This window comes from Capra hircus, chromosome 3, assembly GCF_001704415.2.
Source record: "Capra hircus breed San Clemente chromosome 3, ASM170441v1, whole genome shotgun sequence".
NCBI lineage: Eukaryota > Metazoa > Chordata > Mammalia > Artiodactyla > Bovidae > Capra > Capra hircus.
Genome location: NC_030810.1, coordinates 40101587 through 40127492, shown reverse-complemented (window position 1 = coordinate 40127492; position 25906 = coordinate 40101587). Strand labels below are relative to the sequence as shown.

The 25906-nt window shown below is 42.2% G+C and overlaps 1 protein-coding gene across 1 annotated transcript in view; it reads right to left on the bottom strand.

Moving 5' to 3' along the window:
* Positions 1–25906, bottom strand: part of CACHD1 (cache domain containing 1) — a 235687-nt gene that overhangs the window by 12097 nt on the left and 197684 nt on the right. Inside the window, exons 13-23 of the mRNA XM_005678311.3 lie at positions 24509–24677; positions 17860–18002; positions 16972–17153; positions 15966–16076; positions 7551–7673; positions 6305–6404; positions 6101–6217; positions 3700–3860; positions 3296–3382; positions 2361–2477; positions 811–962 (exon numbers count right to left, since the gene is read on the bottom strand). Of these exons, the coding sequence (XP_005678368.2) occupies positions 811–962; positions 2361–2477; positions 3296–3382; positions 3700–3860; positions 6101–6217; positions 6305–6404; positions 7551–7673; positions 15966–16076; positions 16972–17153; positions 17860–18002; positions 24509–24677 (1462 nt within the window). The remainder of the gene's footprint in view (positions 1–810; positions 963–2360; positions 2478–3295; positions 3383–3699; positions 3861–6100; positions 6218–6304; positions 6405–7550; positions 7674–15965; positions 16077–16971; positions 17154–17859; positions 18003–24508; positions 24678–25906) is intronic.

Genomic DNA, 25906 nt, shown 5'->3' with positions numbered 1-25906 from the left:
GGGGATATAAATTGACTTCTAGGAGCAAGGTCACTTCTGTCATGTCCCAGCCTGGTCCGATAGTCATACGTGGGCTCAGAACCCTTCCTCACAAAGGAAAAGCTTTTCTTCCTCAGAAAGGCTCATGCAGAGAGATGTCAAAAGAGGCATTCACTGAAGGTTTAAATATCTATTCGCCTGTGGACCACATTTGAGATGCTTGTGCTGACTGCTGAAAGACATGGAGAAAATCTCAGGTAGTATTTGGGGGGTAGGATGCAGGTAGTATTTGGGGGTTTTGGGGGGCCTGATCTCAGCGGTATTCCTCCCGACAATGTCTCTGTCCCCCACCTAAGTCACCTGCTGCACTGGACAGTGAGGGCCTTTGTTGACCTCAAGGCCCTAAATACTGATTTGGAGCCCTAAGATGTCTGTCTTCAAAAGTCGTGAGGGAAGGACGCAGCAGGAAAGCGATGTCCATGGGTCACTCTGCCCATCACCAGCCCTGTGCTCCAAACAGCTGGGATTCACATTCATACAAACCCTATAGCTCAGCTGCTCAGAAATCAGGCCTGATATTTCTCAGAACAAGCTTTATGGGAATGCATTTCAGGCTTGCAAAACTTGGCAGGAAAGATGGCTGCTCACTCTGCACAGGAGAGCTAGCCAGCTTTGAAAGTAATTATTTGCCTTGGTTTTGCAACTCAAAACTACTGGCAAAGGAACCAGGGAAGTAGGGTAGGGAATTATTTTAAGATCTGTGTTCTAGTATAGAGGCCAGAAAATATGTTTTCAAGAATCAAGTTATTCTGGGTTCCCCCAAAACATTACCTATTGCTCCCATGTCATCAACATAGGGACTTTTGGCTCCAACGATCCCCCCAAAGCATTCTTTCTGGGGTGCACAGTAGGATTTGTCCAGGTGGGTCTTCCCATCGCTGTCCACCATGCACCATTCACAGTCCAGCACACCGAAGCAGTCCCTGACAGAAAGACAGTGCTGAGTGTTCCAGAAAGCAGTGTCAGGCAGGAGCGAGCACATGGACTTGGGCATCAGACAGCTCTCAGGGGTTCCATAACTCACTAGAGCTAGAACTCGCTGAGCCTGAGTTGCCCAGGGGAAAGCTGTCTAATGTCCCTTGACAGCCTGGAGCTGACAGAAATAGAATTGCCCTCTGTTACTCAAACCATGAAGTCCACACATCATGGATTAGGGCGGAGTCACTTAAAATCATCTTAAAAGATCACACGGCCCCCCAGGTTTGTTAGATTTTGGCCTAACATCCTCCAGGTTTATGGTTATTAAAAAAAAAAAAAAGGAAGGAAGGAAAAAAAAAAACCTGATTAATCAAGTTTGGGTGATCAGTTAAACATTTCTTTACTGCTAATCTCATAGAACTTTTCATATGTTGAGTGCATTATGACACTCTCAGAGAATATATGCAGTGTTTCTCGAACTTAATAGGCTTTGGGTAACTGTGTAACACACCGAGTTAATCTGATACCCTATCATTCCTCTATTAAAATACATACCAAAAGTAGAACTGGCTGTCCCTTTCACCCACTAAGTTCGTTGAATCAAATGGCAACCTGCAGCTGTCTAGTCCCAAACACTCTAGGGAGGAGGTAGAGGGAGCAGGGATCATGCAGTTTTTAGTTCTCAAATCTCAAAACTGCCATAAAGTATACCCGTTTTCTAAGAAAGAAGAATTGAAGAGTTTCAAGGCATCACACACACAGCTGAGTTCTGTTTCTAGAACCCTGCTAGAGGTTTCTGCTAGAAACCCCCTAGAGTTTGTGCTCCCTTGGCCTTGCTTTGTCACGCCATTTCCTCTCTTATGCCTCTTATTTCTAGAAAACTTTTCCATCCACAGATGAGGCTACTAACATAGGGGTGTGTGTGTGTGTGTATGTGCACACGTGCAAGTGCAGGCCCATTAGTTGCTCAGTTATGTCTGACTCTTTGCGACCGCATGCACCCTGCTGGGTTCCTCTGCCCATGGAATTCTCCAAGCAACAATACTGGAGTGGGTAGCCATTCCCTTCTCTAGGGGATCTTCCTGACCAGGGATTGAACTCGGGTTTCCTGCATTGTAGGCAGATTCTTTACCACCTGAGCCACCAGGGAAGACCACTAACATAGGTACATGTGCCAAATATCTGTAACAAGTAGAAGGCAAATAACGCTGAAATTGGTGGATAAAAGGCAGATAAAAGGCAGTTTTAGATCTGAAAAACTGGCACATCTTTTAAAAACATCAAACACGGGGATGATGACTATCATCCAGAAAACCCCACTGAGGCTGCTGTTCTTTAGTCTTTCCTAGGCTCCGCTCCCATGGCTGCGATGCTGGCGTGAATCAGCGCTGAGCACTGCTTACCCGCTCTCCGTCCTCTGACTGCATCTGCTGTTGACACACTGGTGAAGAGCATCCTGCAGGCCAGGGTCAATAGCTGTGTACGTCACTGGCTCCTGGTGTACCTCACAGCTTGGGTTTCTATGAAGGAGCAAGTCTGAAGGTTAGGGCTGATACCATCTGCATTCCAAACTCATCATGCCCTTGGCTCCTGACAGTGCCAGAAAGATCTGGGTTTGAACTCTGGCTTTGTCATTTACCTGTATGAAACCTGGGGCCAATCTCGTCTTAAAATCTGTCCCTGAGAAAAGTAATGCTGTATTATGTGTGTGAAAGTTTCCTCCTACATGTTTATCAAAGGGTAAACTTGAAAACTAAGTGACTTACCAGGCCTACAGCATCTGACATGGTAGGCAGTTAGTTAATGCTTGTAACAGTCTCATACTTTTTGTAAGTAGTACATACACTCAATAAAACTTTTTTAGAAATTTTATTCAAACCTGAAAGTGGGCTTCGTTTTAAAATACTATGGAGTTTGAAAACTAGCTCACTGAACAGTTCCATCACTAGAATGAGTCACCTTCTTATAGTCCCAACTTGAAACAAATCTATAAATAAGACACAGTGTAAATATGCACACACACATATATAGTCTTTATATATATATATCTCCCAGTATAAATATGCACATATAACACATATATATGTGTGTACTCAGTTGCTCAGCTGTGTCTGACTCTTTGAGACCCCATGAACTCTAGCCAGCCAGGCTTCTCTGTCTATGAAATTTTCCAGGCAAGAATATTAGAGTGGGTTGCTATTTCCTACTCCAGGGGATCCTCCTGACCCAGGGATCGAACCCATGTCTCCTGCATTAGCGGGCATGTTCTTTACCACTGTGCCACTTGGGGAGTCCACAAATATATATATATATATATGTGTATATATTTTTTATTTACCTGTTCTCTGCATTGGTGAGGTTGCCAGTACACTCGTTGACCTCTAGAGGGCACTCACAAGGACATTCACATTCATTTTGTTCCATTCTGAAAAGCAAAAGGAAAGTTTCTATGCAGAGGGTTGATCAACTATATATTGCACACACGCTGAGAGGTGAAATAAAGACAACATGAGCTAGCTAAAACGGACAGTAAAAGCTATCACCAAAGGTTTAAATACTCAACTGACCTCAATCCACTGTTCTTTGGACAAGGATGTTACAAACAACAGTTCTAAATGCTTTTGCAACCAGGACTTTCCTTTCCTTTAGGACATACCTGAGCACTTTATGTATACTGTACAGCTGGCATCAGTGAAGATATTCAGTAAGTGGTAAACAGAGTATGTCCCACCCCATTTTTACCGGTGACAGTTGAGACAGAGCCGGTCTACCATGCTACAAGCACAGAAGGCAAGAGAGTCGCATGTTTCGTTGACAATGCCCACAAATGCATTGGTTCCTGGGATCCTCGCCAGCCTGTATTTAGAACAGTGACTGCCGTGCACAAGGTTCGTCAAATCCCCCTGTAGGCAACAGACGTGTCAGAGGTGGCAGACAACAACGCAAAGACTCAGCTCTACCATCCTGAAAACAGCTTACAACAAAACTTTACTTCTGATTAAAACAGTAGTTATACAGTCCTTGCTAGAAATTTGGAAAACAGAAAATTTTCATAATTACCATCAGTCAGAGAGAGACCTCATTTAACAGCGTGTGTACATTACTCTTTTATCCATGGTGGCTCAGACGGTAAAGACGTCTGCAATGTGGGAGACCAGGGTTCGATTTCTGGGTTGGGAAGATCCCCTGGAGGAGGGCATGGCAACCCACTCCAGTACTGTTGCCTGGAGAATCCCCATGGACAGAGAGGCCTGGTGGGCTACAATCCATGGGGTCACAAAGAGATGGACATGACTGAGTGACTAAGCACAGCATAGCACATGGTTACGTGATAGGTTTTTATAGCTCTTTCTGTAATTTTTCTTTTTTTAAAACATAATGATATAAAATGAAAGTAACTGCAAGAAGCAATAAAGACAACTTTCAGGTACAGAATAGCCTAAAATTTATTCAAAGGCAAACCTAACCAGCCAAAAACATGCACCCCCTTTACCCCCCTCACTGTCCCTTGGATACCAAACCTCTTATTCTAGAATAATACAATTATTTAAAAACCAAAGACTCTTTAAGAGGCCAATTTTCTGCTTCCAGAATATTTAAACAATCCAACTAAAGTAAGCATCCTTTTCTTCATTCTATCATACACAAAGAATGTGATAGCTGGCTTCATGAAATATCTACAATTATCTGAAAGCCAAAGATTCTAAAGCAGCATCTCAAAGTTGAATATGGTTATTTTTTCTGCATGTGTCATATGTAGTGGGTCAATTATTTAATCTTGTTGTTTCCAGGCCAGTCATCCCTTAGGTGTGCATAGTGAGGATAAGCCTAACTCTGAGAATCATGGCACTGAAAGGGTTTTCAAGAGGTCTGGATGAATTCTCCACTGACTGGAACATACCCACCTTTACAAGATAAGCAATAACATAGGCTTATCAGCCTGTTAGCTCCAATAACCAGGAATGCTCCAATTCCATTTTGGAATAACTTGGGCTGCTAAGAATTTATTCTAATTCATATTCCACTAGAATTTGCATTTAAAAAAATTTCTTCTGGAATATCCTGGCTTGTCTCCTGAAGTCTCAGGAAGTCATCGTACAAATGATAGCAGATACGCTGACTAAGGCAGACTTTCATATGAGAGCCTTACCTGACAGCCTCCCTCTGATTACACTCACGTTTGTCAATGTCTCCTTTACAGAAAGTGCTCCTCAAAGTTTGGGGGCGGAACAGAGTAATAATGATTTCCCTTGCTCTGAAAACACTAACCTACTAGTATATTCATTTTAAAAACTCTATTTCCCCAGACAGTTGTTTTTGCAATCACTTTTTCCAAGCTTGTGTTTAGGATTTTCATTTAACCCAATACATCTTTACGATTATTATTAATTTTTTTAAAGTTTTGGCTGTACCCTGTAGCATGTAGGAGCTTAGTTCCCTGACCAGGGATAGAACCTGCAACCTTTGCCTTAGAAGGGGACAACCGGGGAAGTCCCTTTACAGTTACTTTTTTTTAATGATACATGTAATGATTTGTGAATACAGTTACTTCTTGTGAACAACTTTTTGAATGTTGATTCTGTCATAACCCATTCTCTCTCAGCTAGGATTCTTTACAAATTAATACGTATATCCTTAAGGACTCTAACCATACCCAGGTAAGTCTGTAGCATCTCAAATCATAAGGGAGTATTCTAAGCTAAAAACAATTATTTTTGGATGCTCTGCATGAGCGTGGCGCCATGTGGCCCTCTCTTCCTGTCTTCGGGAGATTACTCAGTCTCCCTAAATTCCTAAAGCCAAATTAGGTTAGTTTCTAGTCATCCGCCCTGTTTCATCCCACACGTATTTATAAAAGAGTGTGGGAAGAGACTTCGGCAGACATTTCAAAGGGCTTAGATTGGATGAGTCTTTAAACAAACAAAACCAAGGCAAAATACCTAGTGTGAGACCTTAAAACATTCACTTATCCACTCTGGGCTTTATATCCCACAATCATCAAGCTGGGGAACTGGACTGTCACAGCCTATCACTCTAGTTCCCAGGCAATGAAAACAGCTGGGAGTAAACATTCAGACATAAGCCGTGGCTCCATCGCAACTCCACAGCCAGATGGGAGAGGACAGCGTGGAGGAGTCCTTACCACAAGGCTCGTGTTGAATTTGTAAAACCTCTGGACCGTTCGGTCACTGAAGCTGTTGCATAGGTTCTTCTTGACAAAGTTGGGGTGGTTCAGGATGTCATTCGCTACCAGGGGCTCCTACCAAGGCCAAACAGAAGACAGGTGCCATGTCATTAGTGAGTCGCAGGCCACTTGAGAACTGGGCTCCAGCTCCGCGGCAGGTACCTTGTGGGTGATGTGCTGCTGCTCCACGGGCGCGTGTCCTTTGGGGTCGATGAGGGTTGGATGTGCGACCAGATAGCCCCTGTCCTCCATGATGAAGCACCTACACCAAGACAAGGACATCTCTCATTCATAGAAGCCCTTGCTCTGTGCCTTTGGTGAGCATTTATCTTGCTAGTCCTAACACGAACGGCATTTGTCTCAGGTCCTCAATAAACGTGCATGGACGAAACGAAGGAAGGCTGGAAGTCAGGTGACAGACACATTATTCTCGAGGCGCTGGATCACTTGGCCTAAGGTTTAAGGTCAGAGAGTTATACCTGACTCTGAGTTCACCTATATACTTCATAAGAATGCAACCACCCAGACTATGTAAGATGGGCTCAAAGATCTTTTGCACGATCATGTAAAGTGAGGCTTTCTGTTTTTCCTGCGGAGGGAGACTGTGAAAGAAGCACTTGAGTATTTACAGGCACAAATTTTAAGTAAACCATACAATTCCTTCTTTCCATGATAAACATATATAAAATACAACAGGCAGAGGACATACAAAAATATATTTGATCGAAACACTAAATAAGTGAAGCTAGAACTGATTTCATCAAGACTATATTCTGCTTTGTTTTACTCTCCATTCATCATAACAATTTGGTGCGAATCCTGCATTTCCCTATTAAGGGCCAATGTGAAATTTAGCGGGGACATGAAGCACGGGCCATGAGTTGGAAATAAGAAAGCTATTTTAAAAAGCGGCCTGTATTAAATCAAGGGAATGCCCTTGCTTTGATCAGACATGCTCTTTTGAAATTCAGGCAGCAAAGACTTTCGGTTCCATGAGCCTCTTTCTGGGGAAATGTACAAAGGAACAAAATGTACAAAGTCTAAGTGTCTGAAAATCTCACAAAGGCTTCGGTTTAATAACTAAGCTCACATCAAAAGTACTACCCAAAAGTACTCTCTGGTCTTTCTAGCACCCAAGATATGGGAAACCTGTAATTACTGACTATTAGAGAAAGAAGGGGTTTTGGAGAATTTTGTGCCACAGTTACTCCCCTTGTTAGAAGTCAAATCTGTTTAAGTCATAAGCAACATGCATTTTAGAAATTAAAAGAACAAAAACCTCCTTAATAGGACACCTAGGCATTGGACTCAGTTTCTAGTGCTATGACGAGGTGGCTGGCATTTCACTAGACATCCCTGTCTTGGTAGTATGCAGCTAGTTAGGATATACAGGCCCTGAAGGGCTTACCTTATTTTATTGCCTCCATCTTGGTTACAAACTGGTAACAAGTCCATCAGAACCTTGTAGAAGTATCTAAGCGTGAAATCAATGCCCATCACAGCCACAGTGTGCCCGGAAGACAGCTGTGTACTTCAGGTAAAAAAGATCAATAAGAATAAGAGGCGTGTCTTATTTAAAGGCAAAGACTATATTCAATCACAGGACATTGTAAGGTTTCAGAAACACATGCCCACTGTTCTCCACACTTTCCACCCTTAGACAAACAATCAACTAAATGACTAACTTAGCATAACATGGAGATAAAAATTTAAGATTAAAGGTAAGAATTCCTGAATAAGATTAGCCCAAAACACAGGTCAGTTATAGAATATGGCTAGTCATAACTATTGGAAGAAAAGCTATGACCAACCTAGACAGCATATTAAAAAGAAAAGACATTACTTTGCTGACAAAGGTCCATCTAGTCAAAGTTATGGTTTTTCCAGTAGTCATGTATGGATGTGAGAGTTGGACTATAAAGAAAGCTGAGTGCTGAAGAATTGATGCTATTGAGCTATGGTGTCACAGAAGACTTTTGAGACTGCAAGGAGATCCAACCAGTCAATCCTAAAGGAAATCAGCCTCGAATATTCACTGGAAGGACTGATGTTGAAGCTGAAACTCCAATACTTTGGCCACATGATGTGAGGAACTGATTTATTGGAAAAGACACTGATGTTGGGAGATTGAAGGCAGGACGAGAAGGGGATGACAGGATGAGATGCTTGAATGGCATCACCGACTCAATGGATATGAGTTTGAGCAAGCTCTGGGAGTTGGTGATGGGACAGGGAGGGAAGTCTGGTGTGCTACATTCCATGGGGTTGCAAAGAGTCAGACACGACTGAGTGACTGAACTGAACTATAGATGTTCAGACAATGGTGGGATTATTCTTTGTCAAGAATAAGGGGGTGGGGGTGATAGGTATCAGGTGGGAGGTTTAATACATGGCTCTCAGGGTTCCTTCCAACAAGAAACATTTTTTCCCTTCAATTAAAAAAAATTGAATATAGTTGATTTATAATATATTAATTTCAACTGTTTAGCAAAGTGATTGTTATACATATACATTTAAAAATATTCTGTTCCATTATGGCTTAATAGTTCTCTGTACTATAGTAGGACATTGTTATTTATTCATTCTATACATAAAAGCTTGCATCTGCTAACCCCAACCTCCCACTCCCTTCCCTCCCCAAATGCCTCCCACTTGGCAACCAACAGTCTTCAAAAGGAACCTTTAGAGCAGAAGCTTGAGTGACGTCAATATTTCCTTCATTTTATAGATAATGAAAAAAATCTATAGTTAATATCTATACATCTCATTTAATAGAGATCTCAAAGGTTGACTAGTTTAGGTCATACAAAATTTAGTAAAACCAATGTTTTGCTTTCTTCCTGTAACACTATAAAGTTGGTTCTACTCAAAACCAGCTTGTATTCTAGAACAAGACTCTCTTGATTCATAGGCCAGTACTGTCTCCACTCAAAAGTATTTCGCATAAAAATAGGAGCAAACACAGAAGAAGTTGGGGAGGACAACATATGCTTCTAGCCTTTTAGCTCTCAAATCCTGGCCTTGTTGGTTTCTATCTATTTGGCTCCTGGAATGCTACTTAACCTTTCTAAAGCTCAGCTTTCATATCTGAAAACAGGGTTAATGATGGTATCTACGTCAAAGGGCAGTTACTGGGATTAAATGGAAGAATGTGTTTATAGCGCTTAGCAAGCTGCTTAATATACTGAAAATACCTAATAAGGAGAAGTTACTTTAAAGAAAACTAAACATGGCTTTAAGCTCAGGCCTACACAGAGAGTAAACATTTAATTCTTTCAGAGAAACTGCTAAATATATCAGAAGCATAAGCATCTTATTGGAACTGAGGTTCTTCTTAGTTTATGTTCATGGGTAGCTGAAGGACCTTGGGTTAGCTTAACCAATGAACTCCAATATTCCTATACCGGTTAAAAATTTGAAGTTTATTCCTGCAGTGTTTCAAGTGCCCACCATTACCGTTATTTACCTGCCTAATTTCTTCGTTAAGAAAAATACCAAAAGAAAAATGATGCTGAAGCTCAGAAGAAACTTCCCAAAATAAAATCCTCTTCTGGAAAATCAAAACGCATGCTTGGGGCTGGTGCACGGGGATGACCCAGAGGGATGTTGTGGGGAGGGAGGTGGGAGGGGGGTTCATGTTTGGGAACGCATGTACACCCGTGGTGGATTCATGTCAATGTATGGCAAAACCAATACAGTATTATAAAGTAAAATAAAGTAAAAATAAAAAATTTTTTAAAAATAAATAAATAAACACACACACACACACAAATAAAGTGAAATTAGCTTTGCCATAGAGACAACTGGTTACTGTCAACATTAATCCCAACATATTAACCCAACCCTCACCACTGACCCCTCACTCCTGTTGAAACAAACAAAACAAAACTAGAAAAAGGGACCAAGACCTGCAATGATATTTCCATCAGGAACTTCCCTGATGGTCCAATGGCTGAGGCTCTGTGCTCCTAATGAAGGGGGCCCGGGTTTGATCCCTGCTCATGGGAACTAGATCCCATATGTCACAGCTAAGAGTTCACATGCTGCAACAAAGACCTAGTGCAGACAAATAAATAAATATTTAAAAAAAAAAAAAGAAATTTCTGAGGTCTTCCTGGTGGCTCAGTGGTAAAGAATCTGCTTGACAGTGCAGGAGATACAGGTTGGATCCCTGGTCTGGGAAGATCGCCATGGAAACCTGTGCTCTGGAGCCTGAGAGCCGGAACTACTGAAGCCTGTGCACCCTACAGCCCATGGTCTGGAACAAGAGGAGCCACAGCAATGAGAAGCCTGTGCACTGCAATAAATAGTAATTTCTGCTCACCACAGCTACAGAAAAAACCCTGCAAAGCAACGAAAACCCATCACAGCTATAAATAAATTTCTATCAGAACATTTCTATCAGAGCTATTTTGGGCATAGGATGGGGGAAGACCATGTTGTGGGATTGTCTTTGAGAAGCTACTGCCTCAGAAAGAGCCCCTATTATTACTTAAGGAACTTAAATTCTACTATGGGAACAGTTCAAAACTCAGTTACTTTACAGGATTTGTACACTGTAGAAAATAATATTTTGCTGAAGTACTAGTCAAAAGGAGTCTAAACCCCCCTGGCTTGTTCAGGAAAGAGAGATGAGTCTGCATAACAGTTTTCATTATGATGATGGTAATGGCTTCCAGTAACTGAATCTTCACAATTGATAGGCATTCTGGTAGGCATCTGAATACATCACTTCAGTGATTGCTCACAGAAGGCTTATGAGGCAGTACTTCCAGAAAACCAAACTTGGGGAGATTCAGTGTTTGGTTGAGGTCACATTGTGAATAACTAGTGGAAGCCTGAATTCAAACTCAGTGCCTTGAACTTCAGAGAATGTGTGCCGTATGCTAAATTGCTTCAGTCATGACCAACTCCTTGAGACCCTGTGGTCTGTAGCCCACCAGGCTTCTCTGTCCGTGGGGATTCTCCAGGAAAGCATATTGGAGTGGGTGGCCATGCCCTCTTCTAGAGGATCTTCCTGACCCAGGGATTGAACTGGCGTCTATTATGTCTCCTGCAGGTGCATTCTTTACCACTAGGGCCACCCAGAAAGGCTGTATATTCCTAACCAATAGGTTTTCTGCCTCCTTAGATCTGCATGGCATTCAAAAGTTTCCAAGCAATTTTAAATCATTGATTTAATTTCCTTTGAAGACATCAGAAAGGAATTATAATTTCTATTTTATAAATGAAAAATTAGGTTTAGAATGGTTATCGATCACTTTTTACTTATGGCTTAGAAACCAGTATGAAATCTGGTTCTTTCTATAGTACTATCGCTGCCTTAGTAAAAAATACAATTCAGGTTTTTGGGAACAAGTTGATTTTGTTTCTAAAATTCCCTTGTATGACTGTCATCTGCTCCCATATATGATAAACATGCTGAAGTAAAAGCATATATATTGCCCATGGAAGTCTGGCATTCATATTTTCACCTGCATTTGAAAAATGTCCATGGTTACCATAGCAACTCATAAAGAATACCACAGGAAAATGAAACCAAGCCTACATTTCTCAGCACAACATTGCATGCTGTTTGCAGCGCTTTGGTAAGATTTTCACTGCCAAAGACTTGTCTGACAAGTTCCCTAATCATTGACTGTACTTCATCATCTCGTACCACACTATCATCCTCCAAAGAATGAACACCTAGATTCTCAGGCCACTAATCATGCTGACGAAAGAATCATAGCACAGTTGCTATAGCTGTGTAATTGATAAGTGAGTACTGGAAAACCTGTTCTCAAGAGAGCAGCCCAATGGCTTTTGAAAACCAAGGGAGAATTGGAGTGTTTCACGACAAGTTGAACATTAGCATAAGTTCTCTCTTCTGACCCATTAAAATGCCAGAAACTTAAAGCATGAATAGCGTGATAATAAAAGTAACTACTGTTTATTGAGGATTTGACATTGGCAAGCATTTTACATACATTATTTATAATTTTCATTTTTTCAGTTCAACCTGGGCATTGCTACCTCTGTTTTACACACGAGGCTCAGAGAATCATGGAATATAATACTAATAAAAACATTTAATATTTATTGAGCCCTTAACTTATATGCAGAGTACATCATGAGAAACGCTGGGCTGGAAGAACCACAAGCTGGAATCAAGACTGCCGGGAGAAATAACCTTAGATATGCAGATGACACCACCCTTATGGCAGAAAGTGAAGAGGAACTCAAAAGCCTCTTGGTGAAAGTGAAAGAGGAGAGTGAAAAAGTTGGCTTAAAGCTCAACATTCAGAAAATGAAGATCATGGCATCTGGTCCCATCACTTCATGGGAAATAGATGGAAAAACAGTGGAAACACTGTCAGACTTTATTTTTGGGGGCTCCAAAATCACTGCAGATGGTGATTGGAGCCATGAAATTAAAAGACGCTTACTCCTTGGAAGGAAAGTTATGACCAACCTAGATAGCATATTCAAAAGCAGAGACATTACTTTGCCAACAAAGGTCCGTCTAGTCAAGGCTATGGTTTTTCCAGTAGTCATGTATGGATGTGAGAGTTGGAATGTGAAGAAAGGTGAGTGCCGAAGAAATGATGTTTTTGAATTGTGGTGTTGGAGAAGACTCTTGAGAGTCCCTTGGACTGCAAGGAGATCCAGCCAGTCCATCCTAAAGGAGATCAGTCCTGGGTGTTCACTGGAAATGACTGATGCTAAAGCTGAAACTCCAATACTTTGGCCACCTCATGCGAAGAGTTGACTCATTGGAAAAGACTCTGATGCTGGGAGGGATTGGGGGCAGGAGGAGAAGGGGACGACAGAAGATGAGATGGCTGGATGGCATCACTGACTCAATGGACGTGAGTCTGAGTGAACTCCGTGAGTTGGTGATGGACAGGGAGGCCTGGCGTGCTGCGATTCATGAAGTCACAAAGAGTCAGACACGACTGAGCGACTGAACTGAGCCCTTACCATGGGCCATGCAGTGTTCTTGGAGACTCATGTATATTACTTAAAATAATCTTTAAACCATCATTTGAGGTAGGTCCTAAATTCCCTCTTTACAAATGAGGAAACCAAGGCAAAAAAAGGAACTTGTTAATAGTCATAGACAGTAAATGGCAAATCTGCTTTTTCAGAGTAGAATCCGTCTTAGGGGGAGGGCAGGTTCTCAAGTTGGCATGTGAGATCAAAGTCACTGGTACTCATTTGGAGAAAGTCCCTTTGCAGAGCCCATCTATGAACACACCCATTAAAGCGGTGGTTGCCTTGGTTGAAAACCAGAAGCAGTAGTTGACTTGCATTCTAAATTATACAGTGAACAAAATAGGTTTTAAATAATAAAAATGTGCTTACCTAAGGAAAATGTTCAAACAATCAAATCCATGGGACTGCATATGGATCAAGGCGTGAGCAGATACTTATTCCTGGAATACATTCTCGTTGAGTGAGTGATGGACAGGCATTTTGGCTCTTGTTAAACTTAAATAGCTAAACTTGTGTAGTCTAAATACACTATCAGTGTTAGTTGTGTCTGATTCTTTGGGACCTCATAGACTGTAGCCAACCAGGCTCCTCTGTCCATGGAATTCTCCAGGCAAGAATACTGGAGTGGGTAGCCATTCCTTTCTCCAGTGGATTTTTCTGACTCAGGGATCAAACCCAGGTTTCCTGTATTGCAGGCAGATTCTTTTACTGTCTGAGTCATAAACAATAACCAAATAAGGGAACTGAACCCAAGATATTTTCGAACTTGAAAGTCCATCCTATTTCCATCATGCTTCATTTGGGATGACATGATAAATATTTACAAATAAATGAGAAAGTCTTCCACCCACTCAAATTCTGACAAAAACAAGTATATGAGCATAAGAATCTGCACCCCTCTGTGATCCCCCTGCCTCTCCTATAGCAAAACCATACTGTGTAGGAGGAAAAGCTAATGGTTCTTGATAATGAGCGGCAGGCGGGAGCAGCTGGATCAAGGAATAGGTCAAGGAATAAGCGAGACACACACAGGTAGGCATCCTCTCCCTGCTCCAAGCACCACCTTTAAGAGCCCGATTCCAGCCCGTGTCCTTGTCATCAAAGATCAAGGTGACTGCTGTCCCCTCAAAGAAAACACCTTTGTCTACTTTTTCTCAATTGACTAGAATATATGAGAGAAAAGATAAGTCTTGCTATTCAGACAACAGTAGGTATATGCCTTACAGATGGTCTGTTACTACAAACATTGAAAAGGTTTGTTCTAAGAGAATGTTTGCTTGTTCATATGTGATGAAGCCAAATAGATACCATGCCCTGAAAAGAAATCAATATCTGGCTGGCGACAGGGCCCTGCCTACCACGGAGACACAGGTCATGCTATTGAAATTCCACACAGCACCGCGTCCTAGTTCTTGTTCCCAATGAACTAGCATTAGAATAATTCTACTGATGTCAATCATTTGATATATAACGAGCACCAGTGGAAAGCATAAAGTTAGCAAGAAAATCTGTCTCCCATAAATTTTAAGGTATCGTTACAGATACCAGTCAAGATAGAGTCTCTACTGGTTGCTAAGGAAAACAATAGTGATTTGTACAATGAAGGGATTAAAACAATGTTGTTGAGTTTCCTCCTTATCCAACACTTCACTGACATTTGTAGCTTAAATACTGAAACCTCATAAACCTGAAATATAAAGCACCCTAAATGTATTTACAGTGATACTGTCATTTTATAGCATTCTTGGAAAAATCAGTTTTCAAAATGCCATTCATTTCTCAAGAGAGTGCAAAGGCAAAGTAAGAACAGCAACAAAGCCATCATAACAACAACAACAAATTCTTATATAATTCTGCCGCCGCTGCTGCTAAGTCGCTTTAGGCGTGTCCGACCCTGTGTGACCCCATAGACAGCAGCCCACCAGGCTCCTGTCCCTGGGATTCTCTAGGCAAGAACACTGGAGTGGGTTGCCATTTCCTTCTCCAATGCATGAAAGTGGAAAGTGAAAGTGAAGTCAATCAGTCTTGTCCGACTCTTTGTGACCCCATGGACTGTAGCCCACCAGGCTCCTCCGTCCATGGGATTTTCCAGGCAAGAGTACTGGAGTGGGTTGCTATATATAATTCTAAAGAAACTCAAACACAAGAAGGAAGAATTTTGTGTTGATACATTCTTGTCTTGATACATTTCTTTCACTAGCAGTACTCTTTGTTTGGGAAAACACTCTCTGGTAATAACTATTTCTTTGATTGGTTTAAGACTGGCATTTCCAGGAACTGCTTTACTGAATCTAACATCTCTGTTTTTCTTCTTCATAAGCACCCTCATGGCCACTAACAGGGTTAAGTGCTTTTTATTGACTCAATCACATGACAACCTTGTAAGGTAAGTATTATCCCCATTTTACAGACATCAGGAAGTTTAGGAAAACCAAGATAACACAGAGAAGATATTCAAATCCCAGCTTGCCCGTATCAAATGTCACACCTTTGCTACTACTCCTTGCTATCCACTATTCTATTCAGCTTTTCAAAATATCCTTAATGTTTTCAAGAAATGAGTAAATATTAATTGAACTATTACCAGGCGGGGGAAGGAGAGGGTGGATGAATTTTACTACTGTGTGTAAAATAAACAACTAGCAGGAAGCTGCTGTGTAACACAGGGAGCTCAGCTCAGTGCCCTGTGATGACTCGGAGATGTGAGATGGCAGGGAGGCCCAGGAGGGAGGGGAAAATGTATATATATAGTCATTTCAAGTTGTTGTGCAGCAGGAACCAATACAACGTTGGTAAAGGAATTATCCTCCAATTAAAGAGAAAATTAAAAATAAAGAAATATTACCTGGATGAATGAATTGTATGACTGATAGTCACTACATAGCCAGCTCCTCCAACGTCTAAGTAAGGGCCAGTTAAGGAAATCAAACCTGGGTTAGCTACTGCATGGAGATACCTGATGGAGACCAAAGAAAGTCCTTACTTTAGCACATGAACAACAGCTTTGCACATTTCAAAGAAAAGTGAGCTTGCAACCTAAAAAAATATTCTAACCTGTGCTTATGTTACATGTAAGCTCAAAAGGATTCTCACCCTTTATATATGACTACAGCACCAACAATAAGGGGTCAGTAAAAATACGGAATTCTCTTTTGAAAAGATACTGAACTCAGTATATATGTGAGATTTTAATAAGCTTTAAAAAATATAGATGTTTTAGAGGCAAAACCAAAGGTTAATAAATCAGGTAGGGACAAACACAACTGGGCACATAAAAATGTGCCCTGGGTCGGGAAGGGCGGGAGAACAGGCGGTAAAAAAGATGAGCCAACTCATGAGTAACTCGGCTGCTAAGCGGCTCAAGAAGAGAAATCCTGTTTTTATGCCTAGGTTGCCCCTTGTTATACTACCTGACCAGCTTTTGCTTTTGAAAATCAGAGTAAAAATAAATCCTTGAAGTAAAAAAGTATTTTTCAGTTTTTATGTCATTTTTCATAGGTCATATATGAGCTGTAATTTGACACCATGATCACATGCAATGACATTAAGTATATTCATTGTGGACACACTGCATAGAAGGTGGGAATCAAACCACTAGGAACCGAAATGGCCAAGTATAAAGCATTTCAGTCTCAACAGCTCAATAAAGAGATGAAAGCATTGTAGACAGAGGAAGCCCACAAAGCTGCTGTTCACACTACGTTTAAAAAACAATACAAAAACATATTTTCACTGCCATGAAACGTATCTTCTTTAAATATGACTGCCAGAAGTTGCTTTATTGTGTGTACTTATCATGTCTCTCCAGGGTTGGGGAAGAACCTTTGATAATGGAAGCCCCTAAAACTCACCATTGTCTCCTAGTGGGATCAAATGCTTTGTCCATGAGGGAGCCAGGATAAATTCTGAGGACGCCATTGGGTGTTGCTATGTAACGGCGGACAATGTACGTGTTCAGGCTACTCATTTCCATTTGTGTCATCCATTCATCTGTGACGTGGCTGGTAGCCATTACTTCATTTCGGACAGAGAACTGGGAAACAAAGGAAGACATAGCGGGGATCCTTTAAGACTCACATGAAAAGAGAATGGCCTGCTGGCAGAGCTTCCCAAAGCTCTCTTGCAGAGAAGCCAAGCCCAATTACTTCTTAAAAATCTTTCCACAGCAGATGGATACAGCCAAACTTGGTGAAAACAAAAGCTTCCTGAAATACAGCCAGTGGATATGTGATTTACTCAGTTGTTCATCCTACTTAGGCTTTCTTGCATGTATGAGGAAAGAACCTATAGTGCAGCATTAAATAATTAAACACACACACAGGCGCATGTGCACACCCACCCCCCCCCCCCCCCCACACACACATCCCCTAAATCTCTGCTCCTTAAACTTCATCATATTTATCTCAACAGACAGTAGGGGCACTTTACTTCATCCCCCTGGGAAAAATGGGGCTGGGAAAGTTTCTCTGGTCTCTAACTCCTACCCCGCCTACCTAGAAAGCCTCTACTGCATCTAAAGCCTGAAAGATATTCTGCATCTGGCCCACAGGGCTTCTTAATCCATCAGAAGGGTCCTCGCTGGCCAGCCTCCCCTGGGCCTCACACTCTGGCTTTCTGGCTCTCCAGCTGAGAGGCGCAGATCCAGAGGCCGCCTTCCCACTTCAAAGGCTCACTGCAGCATCCCCTCCCGGGCTTGTGGAGGGGCAGAGCAGAAACAGGGGCCCCAGGACAGCACTCACTTTGAGCCCCGGGTTGGCAATGAGGCGGGTGTTGTCGCTGAGATAGGCTGTGTAGTGTTCCACCATGCGCTTTGTCTCTGGCTGGCTGAGGTGCTCGTAGGGGGAGGAGAAGCTGCCAGCAGACAGCATGACGGTTGGACTCTCTGAAAGAGAAGCAAACAAAGCAGGTCTCAGAACACGGGGCCTGCACCTCAGGCTCAAACAAAAGCCTGGCTAAGGCTCTGCCCATCTGTCAGCTGTAGGGGCTTAGAGTCACTCCTAAGGAAAGCAAAGCACTCCACACCGGAAGGAGCTGTGAAGGACGGAAGTCAGATTCTCTCCCCGCAGGGAGCTTACAGTCCTGGATTCTAAAGGAGACCAGTCCTGGGTGTTCATTGGAAGAACTGATGCTAAAGCTGAAGCTCCAGTACTTTGGCCACCTCACGCGAAGAGCTGACTCACTGGAAAAGACCCTGATGCTGGGAGGGATTGGGGGCAGGAGAAGGGGACGACAAAGGATAAGATGGCTGGATGGCATCACCGACTCGATGGACGTGGGTTTGGGTGAACTCCGGGAGTTGGTGATGGACAGGGAGGCCTGGAGTGCTGCGATTCATAGGGTTGCAAAGAGTTGGACACGACTGAGCGACTGAACTGAACTGAAACCTGAAGAGACACACGGGTTGAGAATGTAACTATTCAACATACTGACTCTCTGCAACCCCATGGACTATACAGTCCATGGAATTCTCCAGGCCAGAATACTGGAGTGGGTAGCCTTTCCCTTCTCCAGGGGATCTTACTAACCCAGGGATTGAACCCAGGTCTCCCGCATTGCAGGTGAATTCTTTAGCAGGTGAGCCACAAGGTAAGCCCCAACATACCTTAGATCCACATATAACATCTTACACTTATTGGGACCAAGGAGGTAGCACACGATATAAAGTCAGACTGGGCTGGACCTGGGCTCCACCATTTCCTGGTTGTGTGATGTGTGGCATGCTCAGTTGCTCAGTCCAGCTCTTTGCAATCCCTTCGACTATATAGCCTGCCAGGCTCCTCTGTCCATGGAATTTTCCAGGCAAGAATACTGGAGTGGGTTGCCATTTCCTACTCCAAGGGATCTTTCTGATGAAGGGCTTGAACCCATGTCTCTTGCATCTCCTGCAGCGGAAGGTGGATTCTTTACCACTGTACTTCCTGGGAAGCCTGTGTAACTGTTGGACAAGTTAGAATACGTGTGGTGTTTTTATCATCTGCAAAGTGGGGGAAATAGCAGTGCCGATCCTACAGAGTTCGTGAAAATTATGTAAGTTAATATACACAAAGACAATGATTTAATAAATGTAAAGCATTTAGAACAGTCCTTGCACAAGTCACGTGTCTCTGTAAGTTTTGACTCTTACTGTTCATATTAGTATGATTATCGAGGCATAAGAAAAAATGGAATAAAAGTGGAGTCACTGCAAGACTCAGCTAAAAAAAATTATACTCACAGATGGGCACAACTAAACACAGCATAAACAAAATCTATGAAAATGGAGTAGTTAATTGTTGGTCTTACTTAAGAGGAAAAACCCAGTATTGTTATGACAGAAATCCTTGCAATGAATTACATTTTGAAATAAAAACACTACATCTTTGTCTTTGAAATTTTACTCTTCAACTGTATATTTTTAAAAGTATTAGAAAGCACTATCACATGTCTTATCTCATTTAAATCTGTGGGTCCTTTTCTATTCCTTTGTTAGTTCTCACTCACGGTGTCTCATTTCCTTGTGGCCTGGTTTTCTGTCACTGGATGCTGGGCTTACAAACAATTTTGTAGTAAATGCTGAGGCTCAACAGAATGGGGATATCTTCCTCCACAAAGGATTGCTGTGCCCCAGGATGAGGCAGGATGGGGAGGTGGAAACTCTTCCAACAATGAGACAGGATAATGACCCAAGTGCTACACTGGGGGACTACGGTATTCAACTAGTCCATGATGAGCTAACACTAGAGATTCCTTAGACAACTCAGAAGTCAGGAATCTCACGTCAAGGGCTGACGTAGTTCCAATTCATTCTTACCCTAAATATATAGTCCTCTGTGACCTCTGCTAAAGGCAGGTATGTGTGTGGGGGAAGGCGGAGGGCAGAAGGGGGCAGTTTCACTTGTAAGTCTCCACATTTTGAGGACCTTGGATTTGATTTTTGTTGCTCTCCTTAGCCCAAAGAAGCTAGCTAAAGCAAAATTTCACAGTTGTTTCTTCTGGATTGATTATTATTATTATTGCATTTTGGCTACACCACGCAGCATTTAAGATCTTAGTTCTGTGACCAGGGACTGAACGGGGGCCCCTTGCATTGGAAGCACAGAGCCTTAATCACTGGACCACTGGGGAAGTCCCTTTTCTGGGTTGATAAATATGAGTACATTAAAACCAGTTTTAGATGGCAGCTTTCTTCTCTGGGTTCTTATAAGCTTCTGCGTTTTGGTCCATTACCAATTAGGTTAGTTCTCTGACAATTTTCAAAGAATTTAAAAAAGGTTCCATCCAGGATTTTTGGTTGAACTGAGCAGGATGGGTCAGAACTGCAGTCTTCCCTTACCACAACACAATGCTTCCAGTAATGCTGCACCTCCTTTAACTCTCATATCATCATGTTATAGCTTGGGAGTAATTATTGTATCCATATCAAGGAAAAGAAAGCCAGGGGCTAAAAAAAGGGTAGGTTGCCTAGCAATGAGTTCATGGGTATATGCTCTGGGGCCTTCTGTGCAAGGTGTGCCAGAGAGAGACGACTGTCCCGAAACTCAAAGAACTTAGGACCCAGTTGCAGAGGTAAGAATAAAGAAAAAAAAGAAAAACAACAATATTAGAACAACACAATGATATAAAAAACATCTCAGGGATAAGAGTTGGACCAGAAGAAGGGAAGGAGATACAACTCGGGGAGGGGACCTTCCTTGTAGTGATGTGGATAAAAGGAGAGGGAAAAACCGAGATACAGGACCCAAAGTCTTATGTCTAGGAGCTAGACACATAGCTCTTACATACATAGGACACATGGTACTTACATACCTGTGTATACAACTACACAGGATGATGTGCTCTTTCAAAATGCCTACGTCCATCTTTGTGTACCAAGAAAGACAATGCCCCATCCTTCAGACCTCTGGAAGGGAGCTCTGACCTAAATTAATACCTTGCCTCAAAATCCCCATCATCAATGGGAATTAGGTAAAAATCACTTATTTGCCATTGTTTCCCTTATTTTCCATTTCTTTCAAAAAATATTTGAATTATCCTGCTTCACTTTCAGTACCAACTGATACTAAACTATCCTCAGTGATCTCTCCACATATTGCCCTGGGGGAGTTCTATGGCCAAAATGAAGTTGGGTTGTACAGTGGAAAGAGTACCCAGTGGAAGTTGGACACTGGCATAAGGTTTGTCCGTGTGCCCCTAGACCAGCTCACTAGTCCTAAGTAATGCATGGGCATTAATAAAGCTCTACATTTTCTGGGAGTGAAAATGTCCAACTGAGCAGGACCGTCCAACCAAAATACAATGTAATACCCCATTGTGATATAAAAATTTCTAGTAGCCACATGAAGAAAAGGAAAACCAAACAGGTTAATTTTACTAGTATATTTTATAGACTCTAGTATATCCAAACATTATTACTTTAATATGTAATCAATACAGAAAATTAAGTATGTATTTTATACTTACAATAAATCTCAACTTGGTTTAGCCACACTTTAAGTGCTCAATAGTCACCTGTGGCTACTAGCTACCATATTGGATGGTATAGCTACGAGGGATTATCTGAAGGAAATAAAAAATCTAGGCTTGGGATTTTTTTTTCCATTAAGAAAAACTGCTGCACTTTGCTGTACCAAATTTAAAAAGACTGGCCTTGTAAATCAACTGCTGCTACTGCTAAGTCAATTCAGTCATATCCGACTCTGTGTGACCCCATAGACGGCAGCCCACTAGGCTCCCCCGTCCCTGGGATTCTCCAGGCAAGAACACTGGAGTGGGTTTCCATTTCCTTCTCCAATGCGGGAAAGTGAAAAGTGAAGTGAAGTCGCTCAGTAGTGTTCGACCCTCAGCAACCCCACTGACTGCAGCCTTCCAGGCTCCTCTGTCCACGGGGTTTTCCAGGCAGGAGTACTGGAGTGGGGAGCCATTGCCTTCTCAATACTTCAATAAAAACATTTTTTTAAAGATTAATTAAAAAATAATAAATAAAAAGGTTTTTTTTTATTACCTTCTTTTCACCAGCAGTAGTATAGTAGTATTTCCCATAGTGACTAAGGGAATTATGCATATCTAAAATCACTGCAGATGGTGACTGCAGCCATGAAATTAAAAGACGCTTACTCCTTAGAAGAAAAGTTATGACCGACCTAGATAGTATACTCAAAAGCAGAGACATTACTTTGCTGACTAAGGTCCGTCTAGTCAAGGCTATGGTTTTTCCTGTGGTCATGTATGGATGTGAGAGTTGGACTGTGAAGAAGGCTGAGCGCCGAAGAATTGATGCTTTTGAACTGTGGTGTTGCAGAAGACTCTTGAGAGTTCCTTGGACTGCAAGGAGATCTAACCAGTCCATTCTGAAGGAGATCAGCCCTGGGATTTCTTTGGAGGGAATGATGCTAAAGCTGAAACTCCAGTACTTTGGCTACCTCATGCGAAGAGTTGACTCATTGGAAAAGACTCTGATGCTGGGAGGGATTGGGGGCAGGAGGAGAAGGGGACAACAGACGATGAGATGGCTGGATGGCATCACTGACTCAATGGACGTGAGTCTGAGTGAACTCCGGGAATTGGTGATGGACAGGGAGGCCCGGCGTGCTGCGATTCATGGGGTTGCAAAGAATCGGACACGACTGAGCGACTGAACTGAACTGAAGCTTTTCTTTAAGTAGTTCTTAAAAATATGAATTAAAGGACATACTTTTTTGTATGGGGCTTCCCTGGTAGATCAGCTGTTAAAAAATCCACCGGCAATGCAAGAGACCCCGGTTCGATTCTTGGGTTGGGAAGATCCCCTGGAGAAGGGAAAGGCTACCCACTCCAGTATTCTGGCCTGGAGAATTCCATGGACTATACAGTCCATGGAGTCACAAAAAGTCGGACACGACTGAGTGACTGTCATTCAATTACTCTTTTCTATAGAAACAGAAGGCAACCCCCTTTCCCTCAAACCTAAATTACAACAAACAAGGAAATGTAAATCCAAGCAGACATCTCTGGCCATCTAAGTTGTCCACATTGATGGAGTGTGTCATAGATAAAACTACTTAGGCTGGCCTGCTCTGTTGATCTCATATCCAGGCACAAAACTCTGTAGGATGGAATGTAAAAGAGAAACCTGAACACAAGGGCTCTCATTTTGAAACTGGAGAATGGATGGTGACTTCTAAGTATTTTCAAAGGTGAAAAAGAAAATATCTGTTTGATAGTACTGTGAGTATACTGTGACATATAACATACACTATGATAGTACTGTGAGTATACCGTGACATATAACATATACCACAGATGCCTAGTATGCATCTGGCACATGGCAGCATGCAATGAAAGGGGCGTATCAGGCATGGGAGAAGCAGGAACCACATCTGAGCCTCGCTTCTTTCTGTGTTACCATGGGGAAGTTATGATTGGGTGGGCCAAAAAGTTCATTCCACTTTTCCCACAGGATGATATGGAAATACTCAGACGAACTTTTTGGCCAACCCAATATTTTGATAAGCCCAAAAGTCCTCAGCTGTAATAGGCCAACTCAGATGATGGCTCTAAAATACTTGGCACTGAACAAATGCAAATTTCTTTGAATTATTTGCCGATTTCCTAAGCGCTTTCGAAGACAGGGATCTGTGATAGGTACAGATATACACTCTGTAGATATATAGGTGTGCCACCCTTGGACTCTTTTCCATTTTTCCACCTCCTATGCTGTACCCCTGCATCGTCATTATCTGTGTGCCTGCCTCTAGTGGGCCATATCTACCACTCTGTTTGATGGACATTCTTTGGGATGCTAAAACCTCTTTGTCCTGCATTAGCAGAAGCCTGAAAGTGACTAAGGAATATGAAAGTCCAGCTCCCTTTCCTGAGTCAGGGTAAGCTTTTCAGTGTAATTTACACTCCAAAGCCCCCCTCAGGACTAGGGTGAGGCTGGAACATCACTTAAAAATCAAATTCTGGCTTGCTTTCTCCTTTCTTCCTTCTCCTGTTTTCACTTCTTTATTTGTTTCTTCTGAGAGTTCATCCTGAAGAAGTCACCAACCCACAAATCCTCATCTCAGTGACTGATGGAGAACCAGAGACAAGGCAAGGCCTCAAATCGTTTTTACATTTGTCTCCCCACACTGGCACTGCAGGTATTAGTGTGCTCAGTCACGTCTAACTCTTTGAGATCCCATGGACTGTAGCACACCAGGATCCTCTGTGCATGGAATTTTTCCAGGAAAAACACTGGAGTGGGTTGCCATTTCCTCCTCCAGGGGATCTTCCTGACCTAGGGATCAAAACTGCCTCTCCTGCATTGGCAGATGGATTCTTTACCACTGAGCCGCCTGGGAAGGCATTCGGCATCTTAATTCAAACTGATGCTCATGGTGAGCTGCTATCAGGAAGACCACAAAGGAAACTGAAAAGCGCAGGGTTTACCTAGAGTGGCCAGCTGTTTGAAGTGGAGGCAAGCACTAGGCTGGCCCAGGAGGTCCAAGCGGTGGTACAGCAGCTTGCTGCTGGGGACAGTATTGAGGTTCTTTAGTTGTTTGACAGGTATTTCTGGTTGTATCACCACAATACAGAGAATGAAGGAAGTATCTTGGACCTGGGAAATTGACAAAGAAAATGTTAATACAGAAATGAAGGTTCCTGGAGATAGTAAGTTGGTCAACATTACTTTCTGCTATCTCTGCTTCTAACTCACACAGAAAAATACGTGATGAGTGAAGGGAAGACAGGAAGATGGGGTAATAGAAAATGGTTCTGGCAAAAAATTACATTTATTTTTCTTTCTGATCGAGGGAACTTAATGCATGTAACAGAAATCATGGAGTTGATGAAGGGATTAGAAAATAGTCTCTCTAAAACAGTAACCCTAGTCCTCTTTTGCTTATTTAAGCTAATGGATACAAGCTGGAACACGGCATACAAATACAACACTTATTTCTGTTTGGGTTGGAAATGTGTTGTAAAATATACAGTTGGTTTTGCAATGAGTGTTCCGAGAACTGAGTATTTAAAATGCCAATTATGAATCCATATAACACAGCCTGTACAGAATCCGGTTTACTCATTCTATTCCCAATGAACACTTCTCATGAAAAGTGTGAACCCTATTGCTTCCTAGCAAAGCTGGCTTGACTTGTCCTTTCAGACCAGGAAAGGCAAGTGTGTTGTAATTTGGCCTAATTTAAGCTCCTATGTAGAGTCAGGAGTTCTTTCAGATTCATTCTGCTCCTAGAACTGGATGCTCGAATAAAATTTGGTGGGAAAAATGTCTACATGAATCAAAGGCCAAGTCAAGCTATGTAGTTCTGGCTCCTTGACTCAAAAATACAAGAAAGTCAGACTTCTCTAAGTTCATTATATTAAGAGCTGAACAGAATATATTTTAAAGGCGGTTTGTAAAGAAATGAAAAGAGTGATAACTGGCAAAGTCAGAACTAAAAGATGGCCAGAATCAAAGCAACTCAAAAGATAATTTAACAATTAAGGAGAAATTTTTTTAACTAGGCAGGTAAGAGTTAAGTACAATACATGGTTTCTGAGGATAGCTGCAGAATCTTTTTAAACACAGGGGAATTTGCATCTTCCTGGAATTGCTTTCAAGTACTGCTGCCAAGGATATTCAATTACATTAGCAAATTTAATCCTCTTCCTCAACCCAGCAAGTTAGAAAGAGTGTTCTGAAGCGACATTCACTATTTGCCCTCTTCCTGTCTCAGCATCTTTTGAGTTTGCTTCCTGCACTGCAGGAAGTTCTCTGCTGCTGCTGCTGCTGCTGCTGCTGCCGCCAAGTCGCTTCAGTCGTGTCTGACTCTCTGCGACCCCATA